Genomic DNA, 17,332 nt, shown 5'->3' with positions numbered 1-17,332 from the left:
GGGCGCCTGCGCGCGGGCCTCCCCGGCCCCGCTCGCCCCCGCCCCGCCGCGGCGTGTGTCAGGCAGCCATGGAGAGGCCGCCGCCGGCCGCCGGCCCGCAGGCAACCCCGGCCGCTGCGCCCGCGGCGCACAGCGGAGGCGGCAGCGGCGGCGCCCCCGCCCAGTGCGGCTGGGCGCACTGACAGCGCTCCCGGCCCCGCCGGCCGGCTCCCGCCTCCCGCCGCCTCCGCCTGCGATGCTCAGTGAGTGGCGGCCCGCGCCGCGCCGGGGGGAGGGGGGGGGAGCGAGCGAGCGAGCGGGCGGGCGGGCGGGCCGGGAGCGGAGCGGAGCGGCGCCGCCCGGCGGCGGGAGCGAGCGTGGGGAGGCCGCCTCGTGGCGGAGGCCCCGCAGGCCCCGGGGAGGCCGCGGGGTGACCCTCGGGCGCGGACGGGGCTGCGGCGGGAGAGCGCTGGGGGCCGGCACAAGAGGAGGGGCGGGCGCCGGGGGTGAATGTGGGGACTGGGGATCGTGCCGTGGGGGCGGGGAGGGGAGTGAAAGCAGCTCTGTGGGGCTGGCGGTGTGAGCCCGCGGGCAGGGAGGGAGCCGGACCTGCACCCCGCGCGGGGGGCGCGCTTCGCATCCCGGCTGTCTGCTTTCTGCCCGCAGCGCCCTGCCCACGGCCACCTGTGGGGCCGCGGTTTTCCTACCTCAAGTGGGCCTTTATCTTGTTTCTTTTGAAACTTTTGTGAATCTTGGATGAGTTGAATACTTCAGAGTTTGTGGGAGGTGTTTTGGATCCTTGGTGCCTCATCCCCGGGCAGGACGGAGGGCAGAGCAGCAGTAGTCCTCCAGCTTCTCTCCATCCATGCTGTGATACTAAAGGGCTGCGGAATCTGCCTAAACCTGCACCTGGGTGGGAGGAAGTGAATTCTCCCGACCCAGTGCTCAACGCACAGCCAACTTCCAGCTCTTCTAAGAAAGAGGAACCTACGATGTATTCTCTGGGTTCTGTGTTCTGATTCCTCAAAGAGCAGCAGCTCAGTGTCTCTTTTGTGTGCTCGCACTGGTGACTGTGCAAAAGAGGCTGCACTGTAGCTGTGTAGGCTCCTGAGGTGATCGTTCTCTTTCCTTGTGTATTTTGTTTATCAGTCAAAATAATTAATGGCACTAGTATTTATCGTTCTTGGGGTGTTTGGGTGTAGCAAGGCAGCTGAGACTAATGAAAGAGTGCTCCAGGTTTCCTGCAAGCACGGAAGCAACATAGGGTTGATGTGTGCACGTCCTGAAGATCCTCTTCAGCTCTGAGAGCCAGGCGAGGACATGATGCGAAGGTCCAGGGGGGACAAATGTGTCCTTTTTGCCCTTCAGTTCTGCATCATTGACCTGTTGTGAATGTGCTCAATTTGAGCCCAGCTCAAGGCATTTTGGCAGCCCTTTCTTACGTTTGTTTTATGATAAACCCTGTTTTTTAGGGCTTGGAGAAGAATATTTATAGGAATGTTGTTTTTCTTTTCTTGCATTGTCAATCCGTTTTTCATTATGAAGCTTTCCCTGCTTGTGGCATTGCTTTTTCTGGTGCTAAGGGTGAGGGATGATGGCAAAGTAAGAGGCCTGAGATTGGTGCCAAAAGGGGTTTCCTGGGGAAGACTTCTGTCCTGCTGCACTGTCACCTGAAAGTAAGAAAGACCCAGTCTTTCTTGAACTGAGGAGCCTCACCCGGCAGAGCAGTGGGGGAGGATCATCTCCCTCAACCTGCTGACCACACTCTTTATAATGCATCCCAGGATCCCATTGGCCTTCTTGGCCATAAGGGCTCTCTGGTGGCTCATGGCCAACCTGCTGTCCACCGGCAGATCCTTCCCTGCAGAGCAGATCTCCAGCAGCTCAGCCCCTAACTATACTGATGAGTGTGATTATTCCTCTTGAGGTGCAAGACCCTGCACTTGCCCTTCTTTAACCTCATCAGGTTCTTCCCTTCCCATATCTCCAGCCTGTCTGGATCTCATTGAATGGCAGTACAGCATTCTGGTGCGTCAGCCACTCCTCCCAGCTTCATATCATCAGTGGACTTGCTGAGGGTGCATTTGTAGCAATGTAAATCAAGGTGATTTATTTAATTGAAGGTTAAAAGGAAATTTGTTTTTGGCATGGAATAAGTTGTAGTTGATTTTAATAGATCTATCTGAGAATGCTTTCAAAACTTACAGGTGTCAGTGCCCCTTCCCCACCATCAGCTGTTACTTCACCTTTGAGAGCAAATGGAAATCCCTTTAAAGTTTTCTCCCTAGCATTAGGGCTTGCAGTTCCACTATGCAGTTCCACTATGCAGTTCCACTATGCAGTTCCACTATGCAGTTCCACTATGCAGTTCCACTATGCAGTTCCACTATGTAGTTCCACTATGTGTTTGAAGTGACTTATGATAAAACCTTGCATCTCTGTCTACTTGGGACTTCTCAGGTAGCTCATTGCTCTGACAGCTGGGATAAGCACAGACGTGTGTGGATACTGAGAAGGCTGGGCTATGGCCTGCTTTTTGAGTTGGCATTTTGTTAGGAACACAGTTCTTGGAACAGGGAAGAAAGGTCGTATGTGCCTGACTCTCTGCAAAGCTGCGTTTCATCAGATTTAGCTGCTCCGTGGCTATTGTCTAAAGGTTGGTGGCAGCTGGTAACCACTCAGATAGAAGTGAGCTGTTCCATTCCCCTTCTTGAGGCTTTTGTTAAAAGCCGGAGGTTGAAAGTGAGCATCAGTCTCCTTTTGGGTTTGAGATACAACCAGGTAGTGCTTGTGAGGATGGCTTTCAAAATTTACTTAGGGGAAACTTCGGAGGATCTCTTTTTAATTTGTCTAATGTAATAAGTCTACGTGGATGGGAGCAGGTGTAAAAGGCTTTGGCTTTTTCTTTTTTTCTTTATTTTTTTTTCTGGAAATGTACCTGATTGAGGCACCAGAACGCTGGCCCTGACCTGTAAATTCAGGCTATAAGCTGTTGCTTCTTTGATTTCCCCAAATAAGTGAAACAGGTAGGCTATTTAAAGCATGACTATTCTGAAATTCCCACCTTTTTTATATTAATTTCTTATTCCCCTGGCTCTTCTGGTGTCATTTTGTTGGTTGTTTAAGCAGAAGAATCAGCACACAACTGAAGTTACTGTAAAAAGCAAGGAGGAGAAACCTTTCCTTTTTGTGAGTTACTTTAACAAAATCAAATACTTTGACTGATCACTGCAGCTTCAGTGTGCACTCCTCAATGGTATTGTGGATTTCCTAGTGAAATCAGTAGAATTAAGCAGCAAAATGTCTTCAGGGAGCTGATTCAAAGCATGAAGGTTATGCCTTGGTACTGTGACAGGTGCCCACAAGCTTTATTCCATGCTTCAGTAATGGAGCTGTTTAACTTCAGCAATGAAAATGCCATTTGTTCCCTATCACTTGCAGTACAGCTATGGTGCGTGTTGGTCTCAGCAGATGCCTCCACAGTAACAGTCCATCATCTTTCTTTTCTTTCCAGGTCATGAAACGCGTACGCACAGAACAGATTCAGATGGCAGTGTCCTGCTACCTCAAGCGCCGTCAGTATGTGGACTCAGAAGGTCCCCTAAAACAAGGGCTGAGGCTGTGTCAGACTGCTGAAGAGATGGCAGCTAATCTCACAGGTAATCCTGCTATTTTCCGTGAGTGCTTCTTGCCAGCACGCATGATCGTGCATCTTGGTAAAGCTAAATGAATTCACCTGTATGTATGGAGAGCTTCCCTTTCAAAGGAAATTTGCCAGTATGAAGCTGGAGTGAGTTAAGTGATTTCAGAGAATGAAACTATAGTTAGAAGCGTAAAAAATTGAGATGCGTGGGCCGTGGAGCATTGGGCTTGGATAGTAAATACATGCCTTGGATTACCTTGGATAGGTAAATACATGCACTGTATCTTAGAAAACATGAAGTGTGGTGAGTAGTGGTACTTTGATACCAAACTTAGAAGAGCCTGCAGGAGGGATTAAGTAGGAGTAGGAAAATCTATTGTACCTTTGTGCTCCAGGAGGGCTATGTCATGTAAAATGGAAGTGATACAGGCTGGTTTTTTCTCTCTGGCCTTGTCGTATTTCAAATTGTGAAAGCTCCTATATGTGTCACTTGGGGGGGGGGGGGGGGGGGGTGGTGGAGAGGGGAAAGAAACCCTTCAGTTGATGAGGCACAGAAATAAACTGTCTCCTTTTTCTTAAAGGCTTTTGGATTCTGTTATGCTATTTGCTGTTCCCAGTCTTTTCTGTGACCAGGCAGACTATTTATATTTTTATCTTTTTTAAATGTTATTTTTTTTATGTTAAAATAAACTGGCTAGTATTTGTGTGGCTACAAATGTTAAAAAGATGCAGGTTGTAAACACTTTATTTACATTTAAAAGTAATGAAAGATACAAGGTTGAACTTGGGGTGAAAGCACAAGTAGAAGAGTGGGTCTTTTTTAGTTGATCTGTTTAGGATGTAATGGTATTCCCAGCTGAGAGTGGCAAGGATATGATTTACTTGTGATACAGCTTAATATGACAAAACATTGGTTGTTGTATAAGTCTGTGCTTGTACCTGGGTAAAGATGGATGTCAAAATGGCTCTTTCCACCTCTTGACTATTTTGCTGTATTTATTTTAGTCCTAAGATGAGCGATGTATGGGTAAATGTGTAGGCTGACTCTTGTAGGAGCCTGAAGGAAATCGGGTAATGCTTTGTTATTAAAATGGACTTGCACCTTCTCAGTATTTTTCATTTCCTTGCTGTTTTTAAAGTTGGCAGATGCTTGCTGCAACTCTCTGAAGTAATGCTGGAAGGATGGGGAAGAAATGAAACCAAAGTGAAATGCAAATTGGTTTTGGTTGGTTTTGATGAGATGTTTTAGGGAAAAGAAGAGTAGAAAGGTCGGTTGGAATGGGATTAGAAGTTGGAACTAATTGATACTGGGAGGGTGCAGAGTATCTGAAGGACAAACAGAGCTGAATTGGACTGCAAGTCCTTGCATTCCCACATGGCATCATGCAAAAAGACCTCAGTAAAGCATGACTGTTTGTGATTGATTTTTTTTGTCTCTTTACTAATCTTTCACCAAATATTATTACTAAGTTTCTTATTAGTTTGTATCTTCTTGCCAGTGCAAGGGTTTTGTGGCTAATGATTCAGAACTTAGTCATCAATTTTCGTTAGAACTGAAAATGGTCTGCTATCGTGTATTCTGCTGCTTACTATTTCTCCATGTCAAACATGCTGGTAGTAAGCTATCAGTGAATATGCTGCAGTTCTGCAAATGACTGTGTTGAAAGAGAAAATCCTAGCATGTATTTATCCTGACAAAACAAGCTCAAAATACTTCTGCTACAGTCATTTTAGTTTTGTAAGCTGAGTAAAAGCTGGCCAGGTTCTGATGCTAGCACAGCTTTATTTCAGAGAAAGCAATAAAATATTTTTTTCTGGAGATGATTTTGTTTTGTCCTTAACAAAACTCACCTTACTTTTTCTGTTCAGCTCCTCCCTTTGTTTGCATTGTAAATTAGCTGGTCTCTAGAAATGGGAGAGTTGCCTACTGCTGTCTTCAATTCTGATTTCTCCTTTCAGAGTGAAGTGTCCACTGGTTTTGGTTTTAAATAGTTTTGTTTCTCTGTTTTGCCTTGATGATTCTTTTTGTCATCCTCCAGAGCCTCTTCAGCCTTTCTCCATACTTGCTATAGTTACACAGTTCTGGTTTTTGCACTAAAATACAGCTCAGAGCTTCCTTTTGACTGTTTCGTATTTCTTAATGAACTAGAAGAGTGTTTGAGGGATAGAAAAAGCAACTGATGAACAGGTTTCTCCAATATTGTCCACAGTATCCTATCAATACTTAAGACTGTCAGAATTAATGTAAAATTGTACTTAATTGCACTTTCATCGAAGGAGAACCAGTTGCTATGAAACGGCCCTGCATTTGTTCCTTCTTAGCAGAAACAGGAGGCCAGAAGGGTGCTGTTGGTGTCCCTGAAACAGGAATGGGTTCCTTGGAATTTGCTGGCGGGTTGCTTAACTGGCTGCAATTACAGGAAGTGAAGGCAGGGAGCAGATGTTTCCAATAGCTGCACTTAAGGCCACTAGGGAAAGTGGAGAAGAAAATAGCGTAGATCTCTTAATGTGTTTTTCTTCCACCGGGAGAAAAAAATACCTGAATATCTGCTTTTTTGGGAGCTGTTGAGCTCTTGATCCCTTTCAGCAGTGTTAACTGGGCAAGAGTTTGGAGAAGGAAAAAGATTAGAACTTGCTGTCACTGGCTGCTAGGTTAGGGCTTGTTTGCTGTGTGCTTGGTAGGATCAAGCTCTAGCATCTTTATTGAGTGAAGTGCAGAGCCTGATGGTCATCCAGTCAGCCTGCTCTAGAATAGGCAGCTGAAGATCAGTTTCTCCTTTCTAAAGCAGGAAGGGCATCTTAATTTTGGAATTATGTTACTTACAGAAAGAAAGTTAAGTAGGTGATGTGGAGGGAGCGCTTCATTAAGCTGAGGACAGACACTGTGCTTTGTGGCACAAGCTGGATGGAAAGTCATGCCCCTTCCTGCTGAAACAAGGCCACTGAAGCTCTGCAGAGCTGACTCTTATGCAGTGCCACAGATTTACATTTGAAAGAAAGACCCTATTTCTATTTTTCTGGTGTCCTTTGCTTTTGCCACAAGTGGCATGGGTGACACTGAAAACTGTTGCTGATTGTTTCTGAATTGTTGTGTGAGTTTATTTCCTCATGATTAATATTGATTATATTAAATTATGAGCCCAAATAGAGGATATTTTTTAATTTAGGCTTTAATACCAATAAGTAGCGTTACATAAATGTTTTGCTTTGTTTTTGAAGTTGTTTTCTTTATAAACTGATGCTCTGAGTTTTGATGCAAAGCTCTAAGCCTGGAATTCTTATCAACATGGAGCCTGTGAAGCAACCAGGCTGTAGAAAGTACAGTGTATGTGTATCTTTTAACAGCTTGTATTTGTTTGTTTTGAGACTGACTTGCTAGAAGATAGGCTATTGGTACTGGAGTCTTTAGTTGTGTTTCCCCTGGGAAGAAGACAAGCACTGCTTAACTCTCTGTTGCTGAAGATGAATTCAGCTTTCCCTGCAGTAAATGCATCTTCTGTATTTCTCTAAGAGCCAGGGATACAGAGTGGGGGGAGGAATAGTGACAGGCTGTGTGCATACCATGAGCTGATCTCTTTCTAATTAGACGCATTGAGATGAGCTGCAGGCTGGCCTCTCTCTCGAGCACGTGAAAATTTGATGATGTTGTTTATAGACTTCCAAGGCTATCTGTGCCTCTGCGTGAGCCAAATGCTTGAGCAAAAAAAGTGATCGATCAAGGACAGGAAGGAAAAGAGACAGGAATGAAAGGGACTGGGAGGCGGAAAGGCCAAAAGAAGTTGAAGTTGAAAGGGAAAATAATGAGAATAAATATTATGGAGGGCAAAACAGTTATGAATGTTTATTTAAAAAAAAAAATAAAGAGGAAAACAAAGCTCTTGGACTTGTCCTGCTCTTGCAAGAACAGAAGAATTAAATACATCAGTTAAAATTTAGGAATGCAGATTTTGTTTCTAATTACCAGTATTTTTATTTGCCTAGGTTATATAGGCGAATGTCTATAAAACTGCACAAAGCCTCAAGGCAGGTTCTAGGGTATTAGCAGAAGAGGAAGGGTTTTCTGCCAGAGAAATAAGTCATTTCCTTTCTAGATGGAAGAGAACCACATTTACAAGAGCTGATGCTGATTCCAAAATCAGTTTAATACCCTCTGAGATGACCTTGATGCCCTGTGGTAGGGTTACTGCAGGCCTCGTGTCTTGATGGGTGCTGGCTTTAGCAGATGGAGAGACTTTGTTTTGGAGAAAGTTAGAAATTGCTTTCCTCTTTCTGAGTGCAAAGTTGTAAAACCATCCAGTGTCTTGTAAACCTCTAAAGGGATCTGTGACAACATTACACTGTTTCTTCTGAACTCAACGTATCTGAAAGCTTAAAAATGTATTTGGGGTGAGGGAGAGCAAGCAGAAGAGTTGCTAAGCTTTTTTTAAATTAAAAAAAAATCAGTTTAGTTTTTCATTCATGATCTGTCTCAGTTGTGTAACTCTTTAGATTAAATTTAATAAATGCCTTGTTTTGGTGCTTAAGACAGTGTCCTCCCTGGACAGTATGAAGCAAAAATGTCACCCCGGTGGCTGGATTACCTTGGATCTTATGAGAAGTTTTATTTCCAGGCACAACTCCTTAAATCCTAATTTTATTTATTTTACTTCACAGTCCAATCTGAATCTGGTTGTGCCAACGTTGTGTCTGCAGCTCCCTGCCTGCCGGAGCCACAGCAATATGAAGTACAATTTGGACGACTACGCAATTTTCTCACAGGTAAATATCAGGAAGCGAGGAAGAGGAAGCCAGCTGGATCTGTGCCATTTCAACAAATAAATAACAGTATAACAAAATTCAAGATCATGACATACAGTGTGGTTAATTAGTACAGGAATGGGAGAGGCATGGTGTGGACTAGAGAAAGTCTTAGGACTTCAAGTCATGTTTCTGTCTGAATCTTTTGATTCCAAGCTATGAGATTTCAGTTACTACAACTGTATATATATATACATATATATATATATATATATATTTTTTTTTTTTAACCTGATGGCTGAGTAGCTTTGTCTGCTAGCTGTCTGTTGAACTTATCTTGTTAATATAGATTTGACCTCTGTATCTGTAGATCTTCTGAAAAGCATTGTATGTATACAAGGCAAAAAGGAAGATGGCAATGCTTTATATGAATGGCAGATTACTGCACTAGTTTCTGTCCCCTAGCCTAGGAATTTTGAATTTTGTTCATAATTGATTTCTTTTTCAATTGTCAAGGCTACTAAAAGATAATTTATATCCTTTCATTTACCTGTACGGACTTAAAAACTGCAAATACATGATGGGAAAAATATGCTATAGTGGGGTGCATAGGGCATCCATAATTCCAGGTTCATATTTCTCCTAGAGTCCCAAAGGTGGGGAGATTTAAAAGAAAAAAAAACAACAACAACAAAAAGCCAAAAAACGGATAAGGTCTTTTATAACAGTGCCTTGAAGATGGAGGTTGCCACGCTTCCCACTTTGTGACATATCTACGTTTCTCCAGTGAGCCTTGATCCCATTGTGCAGTGTTGGTTGATATTACTGGTAGTGATTGAAGGGGAAGTTAGAAAGGGTGGTACACAGTGGGAGATGCATTTGGGCCTCCAGTAAGTCACTGTTGTGCCCTGTGTGGGATTATGATACCCGGTGGCAGTGCTCTGCTCCTCACAGCTCCCTGCAGCTGGTGGGAGGGGCACAGCTCCACGAAGCTGCTGCACAGATCAGTCTCTGCAAGGTACAGCATAGCCTAATCGGGAGCTGTTTGCACAGTGCACTAGGAATTACTGCTGAGATTTGCCTTGTCAGGGTGAGAGACAGAAAGCATGCACACGAGCTGGCACAGAAATGGAACGAGCCCAGAATATTGCAGTACATTCTGACAACTGTAGCTTGGGATAAATCAAATCAGTTCCACCCAAAGCATCATGTACAAGTTTTATTGAAGCCTAGGGGGAAATAAAAAAAAGCCATCTAAGTTCAGGCCAACACAAACTACATAAATATTTTTGATTGAAACTGTATTAAATGTTATTTTAAATGTAACAAGTAAATTTTAGAGTTTATCTCAATGGACAATGTATGTATTTTCTGAAATACAGAGTGAAAAAATCTGACTGTCATGTAGCTAGGTAATATTTTAGTAACTGACCACTCCTAAAAGGAGTTTTGAAATCTGCCCTTTTTTTATGATAATATACTTCATCAACTTTAAATCTCTACTTAAGTCTTCAGTAGATGCTCTGTATCCCCTTTAAGTGGCTAAAAAGATCCACTTAAATGCCAAAAACTAACAGAGTCCTATTCTTGAGGCTTTTTGCAGTAATTGTCCTTGCTCTGCTTTGTTCCGATTAGAAAGTGGATTGAGAAATTGTTCAAAGTTTGTTGCTCTTTTCTCTGTAGATTCAGATTCTCAGCACAGCCATGAAGTGATGCCTCTTCTGTATCCCCTCTTTGTCTACCTCCATCTGAACATGGTCCAGAATGGCCTCAAAAGCACAGTGGACAGTTTTTACAGCCGCTTCCATGGCATGTTCTTGCAGAATGCCAGCCAGAAGGATATCATTGAGCAGTTACAGACTACCATGACTATCCAAGATATCCTGTCCAACTTGAAGCTCCGGGCTTTTCTGGACAACAAGTACGTCATCCGCCTTCAAGAGGACAGCTACAACTACCTTCTTCGCTACCTCCAAAGTGACAACAACAACGCCCTGTGCAAAGTCCTGACCTTGCACATCCACCTGGATGTGCAGCCCTCCAAGAGGACCGACTACCAGCTCTACGCCAGTGGGAGCTCCTCACGTAATGAGAGCAACGGGCTGGAGCCCAGCGAGGTACCAGCTTCCATCTTGCAGAATGAGGCAGCGCTGGAATTACTGCAGGACAGCATTAAACGCGTCAAGGATGGGCCCCCTTCCTTAACAACCATCTGCTTCTATGCCTTCTATAACACAGAGCAATTGCTGAACACGGCAGAGATTTCACCAAATAGCAAGCTGCTTGCTGCTGGGTTTGATAATTCATGCGTTAAGCTGTGGAGCCTGCGTTCCAAGAAGTTAAAATCTGAGCCCCATCTTGTTGATGTGTCCCGCATCCGCCTGGCTTGTGATATCCTGGATGAGGAGGTTTGAATACCTCTTTTTTTTTTTTTTTTTTTTTTTTTTTTTTCCTTCCTCAATACCCTTTCTATTGAGGTATATTCGGGCTTTATGTTGAGTATCTAATAGTGTTATAGGAAACTGTGAGTCTCTTTGCCTCCTGTCTGCCTTGACTCACTTCCTCTTACAGCCTCCTCTTATCCCTGTTCTTTCCTGCCTTGCTTGTAAAATGCTGCACTGAGGTGTAATGACAGTGTGCTCAGGTCACAGTTCATGAGTCCTAGGTGCAGATCTCCCTCTTCTTATTGTCCTTGAAGAGATCACAGTACAGAGGCAGCCCGGTACAGACAGGTCACTGGAGAACGCTCTCTGCTGTGTAGCACGGAGCCTTCTTCCATGGGTGGGAAGATGAGGAAATATGGAAAGTAAAAACACACTGTAGTGAAAACTAGAAGTGGTTCAAAATGCAATCAGAGAAGTGGTGAAAGGGAGGCAGAATTGGGAAGGATAAAGTAAAAAAAGAACCAGAGAAAGTTGGTCTGAGGCCTCAGATGTGAAAAGTATGTTTAAGTGAAAAACTTAAAAAGTAAAGAGTCACTCCAGCAAGAGGTGAGGACTTGAAAAATTATACAGCGAGTCTGCATTAAAGAATCAGTAGTGTAGGAGCTTCAGATAATTCTCACATGTGCTGGAGTGCTAAAGATGAGGACTGGGATATCTGTGCCTTTGCATGCCAGGCTAGATAACATCTTCCAGTTTTTTTTCTTTTTCTTTTAACTTCTAGTCACACCCTCCCTCCCCTCTCACCACAACTGCCCATGTAGCATCCTATATCTGGTTAGAGATCAGTTTGTAACTCCTTTGTTTAATCACTCCTCTTGAAGGGGGGGCAGGGAGGGGGAAGCATTCAATTGTTCTTCTGTTGTGCATTTAGCAGAAGCATCCTTTTTTCTATTCCCCCGCTGTTTTATTTTCTACTCATAAAAAAATACCTGGTGGCAAGGTTCTGTTTATTTTTAAAGAGTGCATAGTTTGGTATATGATGAGGTGTATGAGTCAAGATTGCTTTGTTAGTTAGCTTGAGATCTAGAGGCAGGTGTCCAGGTGAAACAGCACAGCAGTGTGTTCACCACTTCTCTGGTTAAGCCCTTCTGCTGAGTGAGCAGGTCACACTAACCCAGGGTGGAGCTGTGGGTTTGTTGTCATGATAAGCTGCAGAAGTTCCTAGGACATTTGGCTATGGATTGCCTTTCAGGAAAAATAAATGAAAATAACCTGTGACGAGGAAAATTTATCTGGTAAATTAGCAGATCACCTTCTTTGACTCCAGGCTTTAGACAAGTGGGATATTGCCAAGCTGTCAGGAGTATATGTTAGCTTTTTGTTGGCATGTATTTGCTTTTTTTTACATATATTATGAAACGGCCACAGAAGCTTAATTACGAACAAATGGCATTGTTTGTTTTAAGATCTTGTGTATCCTGCAGTATTTATGCACAGGTCTAAAAAACTGGTCAAAGACCAGCACAAATTAAAGTCATCATTGCCCTGAATCATTTCATCACTGACAAAACAAATAGTGACCTGGTCTGGAGTTCAGAGTTGAGGGCAAACATCAGCCTGAGCAGATCGTTGGTTCCATATCTTTGAATGCCAATGAAAGCCTAAGGACTGCAAAGGAAACAAATGCCTGTATCAGAGAGCAGCAAGTGCATGCCCACAGAAGTACTCACAGGATCAAAGGTAGAAACAGACCACTATCCACATGTGTGCCACTGAGGTGGAAGGCACAGATATCAAGCCAACTTGAATGAGACTACCCTTGCTGGGCTGCAGTCACCAGCATGTAGCTCAGTGAGTGGAAGCTGTGTTTCAGACCGTCATGGCAGTCTGATCGGCAACAGTTCATAGCAATAAATCTGATGGAAACTTTGGCAACAGAAAAGGCTGAAGTGCACTGACATTACTGCATCGAGTTCTGTAACCTGTATAGGATGTGACACTTGGCTGGTTTTTGTAGGGTTTCTTCATTTTGTTCTGTTTGATTTCTGTATAGAGTAATTGGACTGGGATGCACTGCTGTATTTAAGTAGTGCTCAAAATAATCAGCCTTCAGCTTGGTTTCTGATCTGCTGCAAGCACATTAGTCATGCAGTTTAAGAAGTTATAGAGGTCTGGGGCTGTGATAGCTTCAGTGTGATAGCTTCATCTCTTTCAGGATGGCACTGAAGTGACACTACTGGTTTATTAACTCCTTTTGCGTGTGTATATGTGTGAAGTTGCCATTTGGCAGAAGAAGTCTCTTACTGACACAAAGGCTTTAAAGTCAGTTTTCTATTAGCTGTAGTTTTAGTGAATTTTGCTCAGTGTGATGCCCGAATACACTTTGCCAGTGTCAGCTTGGTTCTTGGAAACAGGGGAGGCTCAGCATTTAGGGATAAAGAAATTCCATTTTATTTATAGTGTTGTTTCACAGATGCCACTCTGTAGTCCCTGTACAAAATGCAATTTTGCAGCAGTGCGAATGGCCTTACTGTTTGCCATGCTCATCACTGGTGCTACTTAATCATCAGCAGAAAATTATGCTCTTTATCCCAAATAGCCATAAGAGTGACAAGCCTTTAAATTCTGTGAAGGCTAAGACTTGACTCTGTTTGACTCTACTTTTAAGACAGTGAGTGGCAGCGGTCCTTGAGATGGCAGTGAGCAGGGATGGCACTGACAGCTTGATGGGTGGCAGGCAGAGGAGGCAGTGCAGGAAGAAGCAGTAAAAATGTCCTGCAAGGAGAGCCTTGGTGTCTACCTCCTTGAGTTCCCCTGCTAGAGATCCCTACTGTAGTCAGATGAGAGATCTTCCATCCTGACAGGATGAGAGAGAAGAATGATACTCAGAGAAACTTGTTAGTGCTTAGAGTAAAAGGAAGTCTTTCTGGGGTGGCGGAGGATGGCTTTTTGTTCTGTTTGGTTTTTTGAGGGTCAGATGTTCCCTTGATGCTTATGCTGCACAGAAGGCTAGGTAAGGTTTGCTGCTCACAAGGTTAAATGCAGTGAAACATTTGCATTTTCTGAATTCAGGTGACTGTCCTGTCAAACTCATTTATTGATTTAAGCAATAACTGAAATGTTGGGCAGTCTTATCTACAAGTGTCTCATTTGAAAGGTGTGCAATATAATAAAACATGCCAACACATTAACAAACTGAAAAGAACAAAACAGTTTTGGGGTGTCTTGTACTAGCTCAGGATGATTTCTTACTCCCTATTGATGAGCAGTTTTTTTTTAATGTTCAGTAGTGTCAGTTTTCCAGTTCTGTCCCGTTACTGTAAATATTTTGATAGTTATTCTTTTGAAAATGGAGAGTGCAAATAATAAAAGGTAGCTTTTACTGTATCTGTAGGGTATTGTTTAAATTAGATGTAAATAGCTTGTAAATTTAGCCCGCTCTGGCTAGCAGGCTAACTTACAGGGAGGAAAAGGAAGAATGTAGTGACTCAGAAGCATTACAGGTATCCCATTTTCAGTGAACTGTAACAGAAATGTGCAGTTGTTTCACTGAGTATCAAACAGAAGAGAAAGATAATAATTGCTACCTGTGCTCATACAGAAGTGTGGTTTTTGAATTCTTAGGCAGGCATTTTCAAATCAGCTGCTGCTTTAGTATAAGAGAAGAAGAGCATGTGCTTGTAATAGCAAAAGCGTACGCTCTTGCAGGTAGCTGAAGTAGCTCTGTATGAATTTGAAAGCGTAGAATTAAGTACCTGGACTTGCAGAATTTACCAAAACTGTAATGCAGTATAGGGCACTTGAGCAGACTTCTGTTGGAAATTTGTTAGGGATCTTTTGGTCATAATTAAATAGGATAAAACAGTGTAGGTATCAGCATTCTAGGCCGTTAAAGAGATGCTGTGGATTCCAGCAAGCAGTGCTCTGTCTGAAGTAGAAAAAGCAATTTGAATAAGAACAGAGCTTTGCCTGCTAGAGCCTGTAATTTCTTTGTGCCTCACCTTCCATGAGAGATGGGGTTGGCTCCGAGCCACATCATAAAACTCCCATGGGCGCCCGACTACTCTGAAGAGAATTAGCATTATTAAACATTGCTTGCCACCTACCACTGAGCACAAAGCCGGGATGGAGGAAAACAGCAAGCCAGCAGAGTTACAGCGCGCTCACTTTTGTGAGTGGGATTTGAAACTGTTGGATGAGAAGGGCTTTGAGGGCTGTAGGTAAATGCTGCCAAACTGTGGTTCCTGAGGTCCTGCAGCCCTGAGAGGTGACTTTGAGAGCTGAGAGCCGCTTGCTGTGCACTGGCTTCTGCTGGTCAGCAACAGCCCTGGGGAGCTGAGTTTCCTCTCAGGGCAGGAAGTGCTTGTTCTGCAGGAAGCAGAAACTGGTGTGCAGTGATAAAAGTACGTGAGGCTGCTCACAAACAAAAGGGCATCGTGTTGAATTGCACATGCAGACTTGTCCATAGGCAAGCGTTTCTGATTCACTAGTGATCGAAAGCATCTGCAAGAGTATCCCAAGGAAGGATGGTCTCAAGCAGATGAATCCCAAGCCGTGGTTCTCTTCTTGTGCTCTCACTGAGGTGAGAGTGCAACTTGCTGGACGAGGACACTGTTTGGAGTTGAAATTTGTTGCAGCCTGTGCAGTCTGTAGCCTTTGGTTATCGAGGCGCTGCTTGAGCAGACTCCCATAGATGGCCTCCGTTGAGAAGGAGTAAAATGCTCAAATTCCTTTAGCACAGCTCATTGAGGTTTTTAAAATGTAAAAGCCTTTAATTGTTGATGATCTGCTGTGGTGCTTGAATTGGAGAACTGCAGGATAAAAAGGTTTCCACTACAATCCTTTTTGTGATTGCTTATCTTCTCCTACCCCAAAATAGATTATTTGGCCTAAATAAGATGCATTTGCTGGTCTTGAAAGGTGGGGGTGTAAAGCATCCTGATGGTGCTGGCACAGGGAAATAGATACTATGATCTCTGCTGGATCTCTGCTAAAGTGTGGGGCTGAGAAGGAATGTCCAGTACACAGCTTGTCACATTGGCCTTGTCCTTCTGCCTCCTGCCTTTTGTTTAAGACATCTGGGCTTCTTTTTCTCTACTGAGAGTTTTACTTCCAAGAATGACCACACCAAAAGAGCAGATGCCAAGATCTGTTTTAACATCTAGCCAAAATTTTAGCAGGGAGCGGAGAGGGAATTAGCAGATGTTTTTAACAAGTATTTTAAAGCAACAGGCATTTGGAAAGCTTTCCTAAAATGCTTATTTTTTCTTCATTTTTCATATGATTCTGGGTTAACTGCCTTCTAGAGCAGGCGTGAGGCTATGCAAAGTAGGGGTGAAACCTCTTACATAAGTCTGATCTCAGCAGCTCTTTTAGCACTGATACCAAATGCACTAGCAGCATTTGTGTCTTGGGGTTGCGCAGAATGTGCCACATCTGAAATAAATTCTTCTGTGTCAATGCCAGCTTATTTTCCTGTATGTGCTGAACAGATAAACATGCTTTTCTCTGTTTGTTGGTTTTTTTTCCTCTTCCTGACCAGGAGGAAGAGGATGACAGCGCAGGCACAGAAATGAAAATCCTGAGAGGACACTGTGGGCCTGTGTATAGCACCAGGTTCCTTTCAGACAGCTCAGGACTTTTGTCTTGTTCTGAGGACATGTCCATCAGATACTGGGACCTCGGAAGTTTCACAAACACTGTGTTGTACCAAGGACATGCCTACCCTGTCTGGGATTTGGACATCAGTCCCTGCAGCCTGTACTTTGCCAGCGCCTCCCATGATCGCACCGCAAGACTCTGGTCGTTTGATCGGACGTACCCTCTGCGAATATATGCAGGCCATTTACTGGATGTAGACTGTGTCAAGTTCCACCCCAATTCCAACTACTTAGCGACAGGCTCCACAGACAAGACTGTGCGCTTATGGAGCACTCAGCAAGGCAACTCGGTGCGCCTGTTCACCGGGCATCGTGGCCCCGTGCTGGCACTTGCATTTTCTCCCAATGGTAAGTACCTGGCCTCGGCGGGTGAAGACCAGCGGCTAAAGCTGTGGGACTTGGCTTCAGGAACTCTCTACAAAGAACTGAGGGGGCACACGGACAACATAACCAGCCTTACTTTTAGCCCTGACAGTAGTTTAATTGCTTCAGCCTCGATGGACAATTCTGTCCGGGTCTGGGACATCCGTAACACGTACTGCAATGCCCCTGCCGATGGGTCTTCCAGTGAACTGGTTGGTGTATATACCGGACAAATGAATAATGTACTGAGCGTACAGTTTATGGCCTGTAATCTTCTTCTAGTGACTGGAATTGCACAAGAAAATCAGGAACATTAATTTTTTTCTTTTCCTTAGGGAAGTGGGTGGGGGTGTTGAATGCCAGAGTCCATTACAAGCTGAGATTACTGACTGTGAAACACTTTTCTGCCTCTGTCCCCTTGAAAGGCGCGTTCAGAGCGATGCAAATGCTTTAAAATTTCATGCCCATAAAAAGGCCTGTGCTGTTAAATGGAGTAAAGAAAAAGGAGGAGTGATGAAAATACACGTGTGTTCTAATCCTGTATTTGTAGGAGAGGAAAAGGGGAA

At 44.0% G+C, this 17,332-nt stretch overlaps 1 protein-coding gene across 1 annotated transcript; it reads left to right on the top strand.

Annotated features, from left to right (window-relative positions):
- Positions 1-3,496: 3,496 nt before the first annotated feature.
- Positions 3,497-17,083, top strand: TAF5L (TATA-box binding protein associated factor 5 like; the record flags this gene model as incomplete). Its single annotated transcript, XM_079532429.1, has 4 exons — positions 3,497-3,638; positions 8,276-8,380; positions 10,043-10,767; positions 16,286-17,083. 4 exons carry the CDS (start codon positions 3,497-3,499, stop codon positions 17,081-17,083), a joined length of 1,770 nt encoding a protein of 589 aa, XP_079388555.1.
- Positions 17,084-17,332: the final 249 nt, after the last annotated feature.

Source organism: Tetrao urogallus (genome assembly GCF_951394365.1).
Source record: "Tetrao urogallus genome assembly, chromosome: 2".
NCBI lineage: Eukaryota > Metazoa > Chordata > Aves > Galliformes > Phasianidae > Tetrao > Tetrao urogallus.
This window is presented reverse-complemented; position numbering and strand designations above follow the sequence as displayed.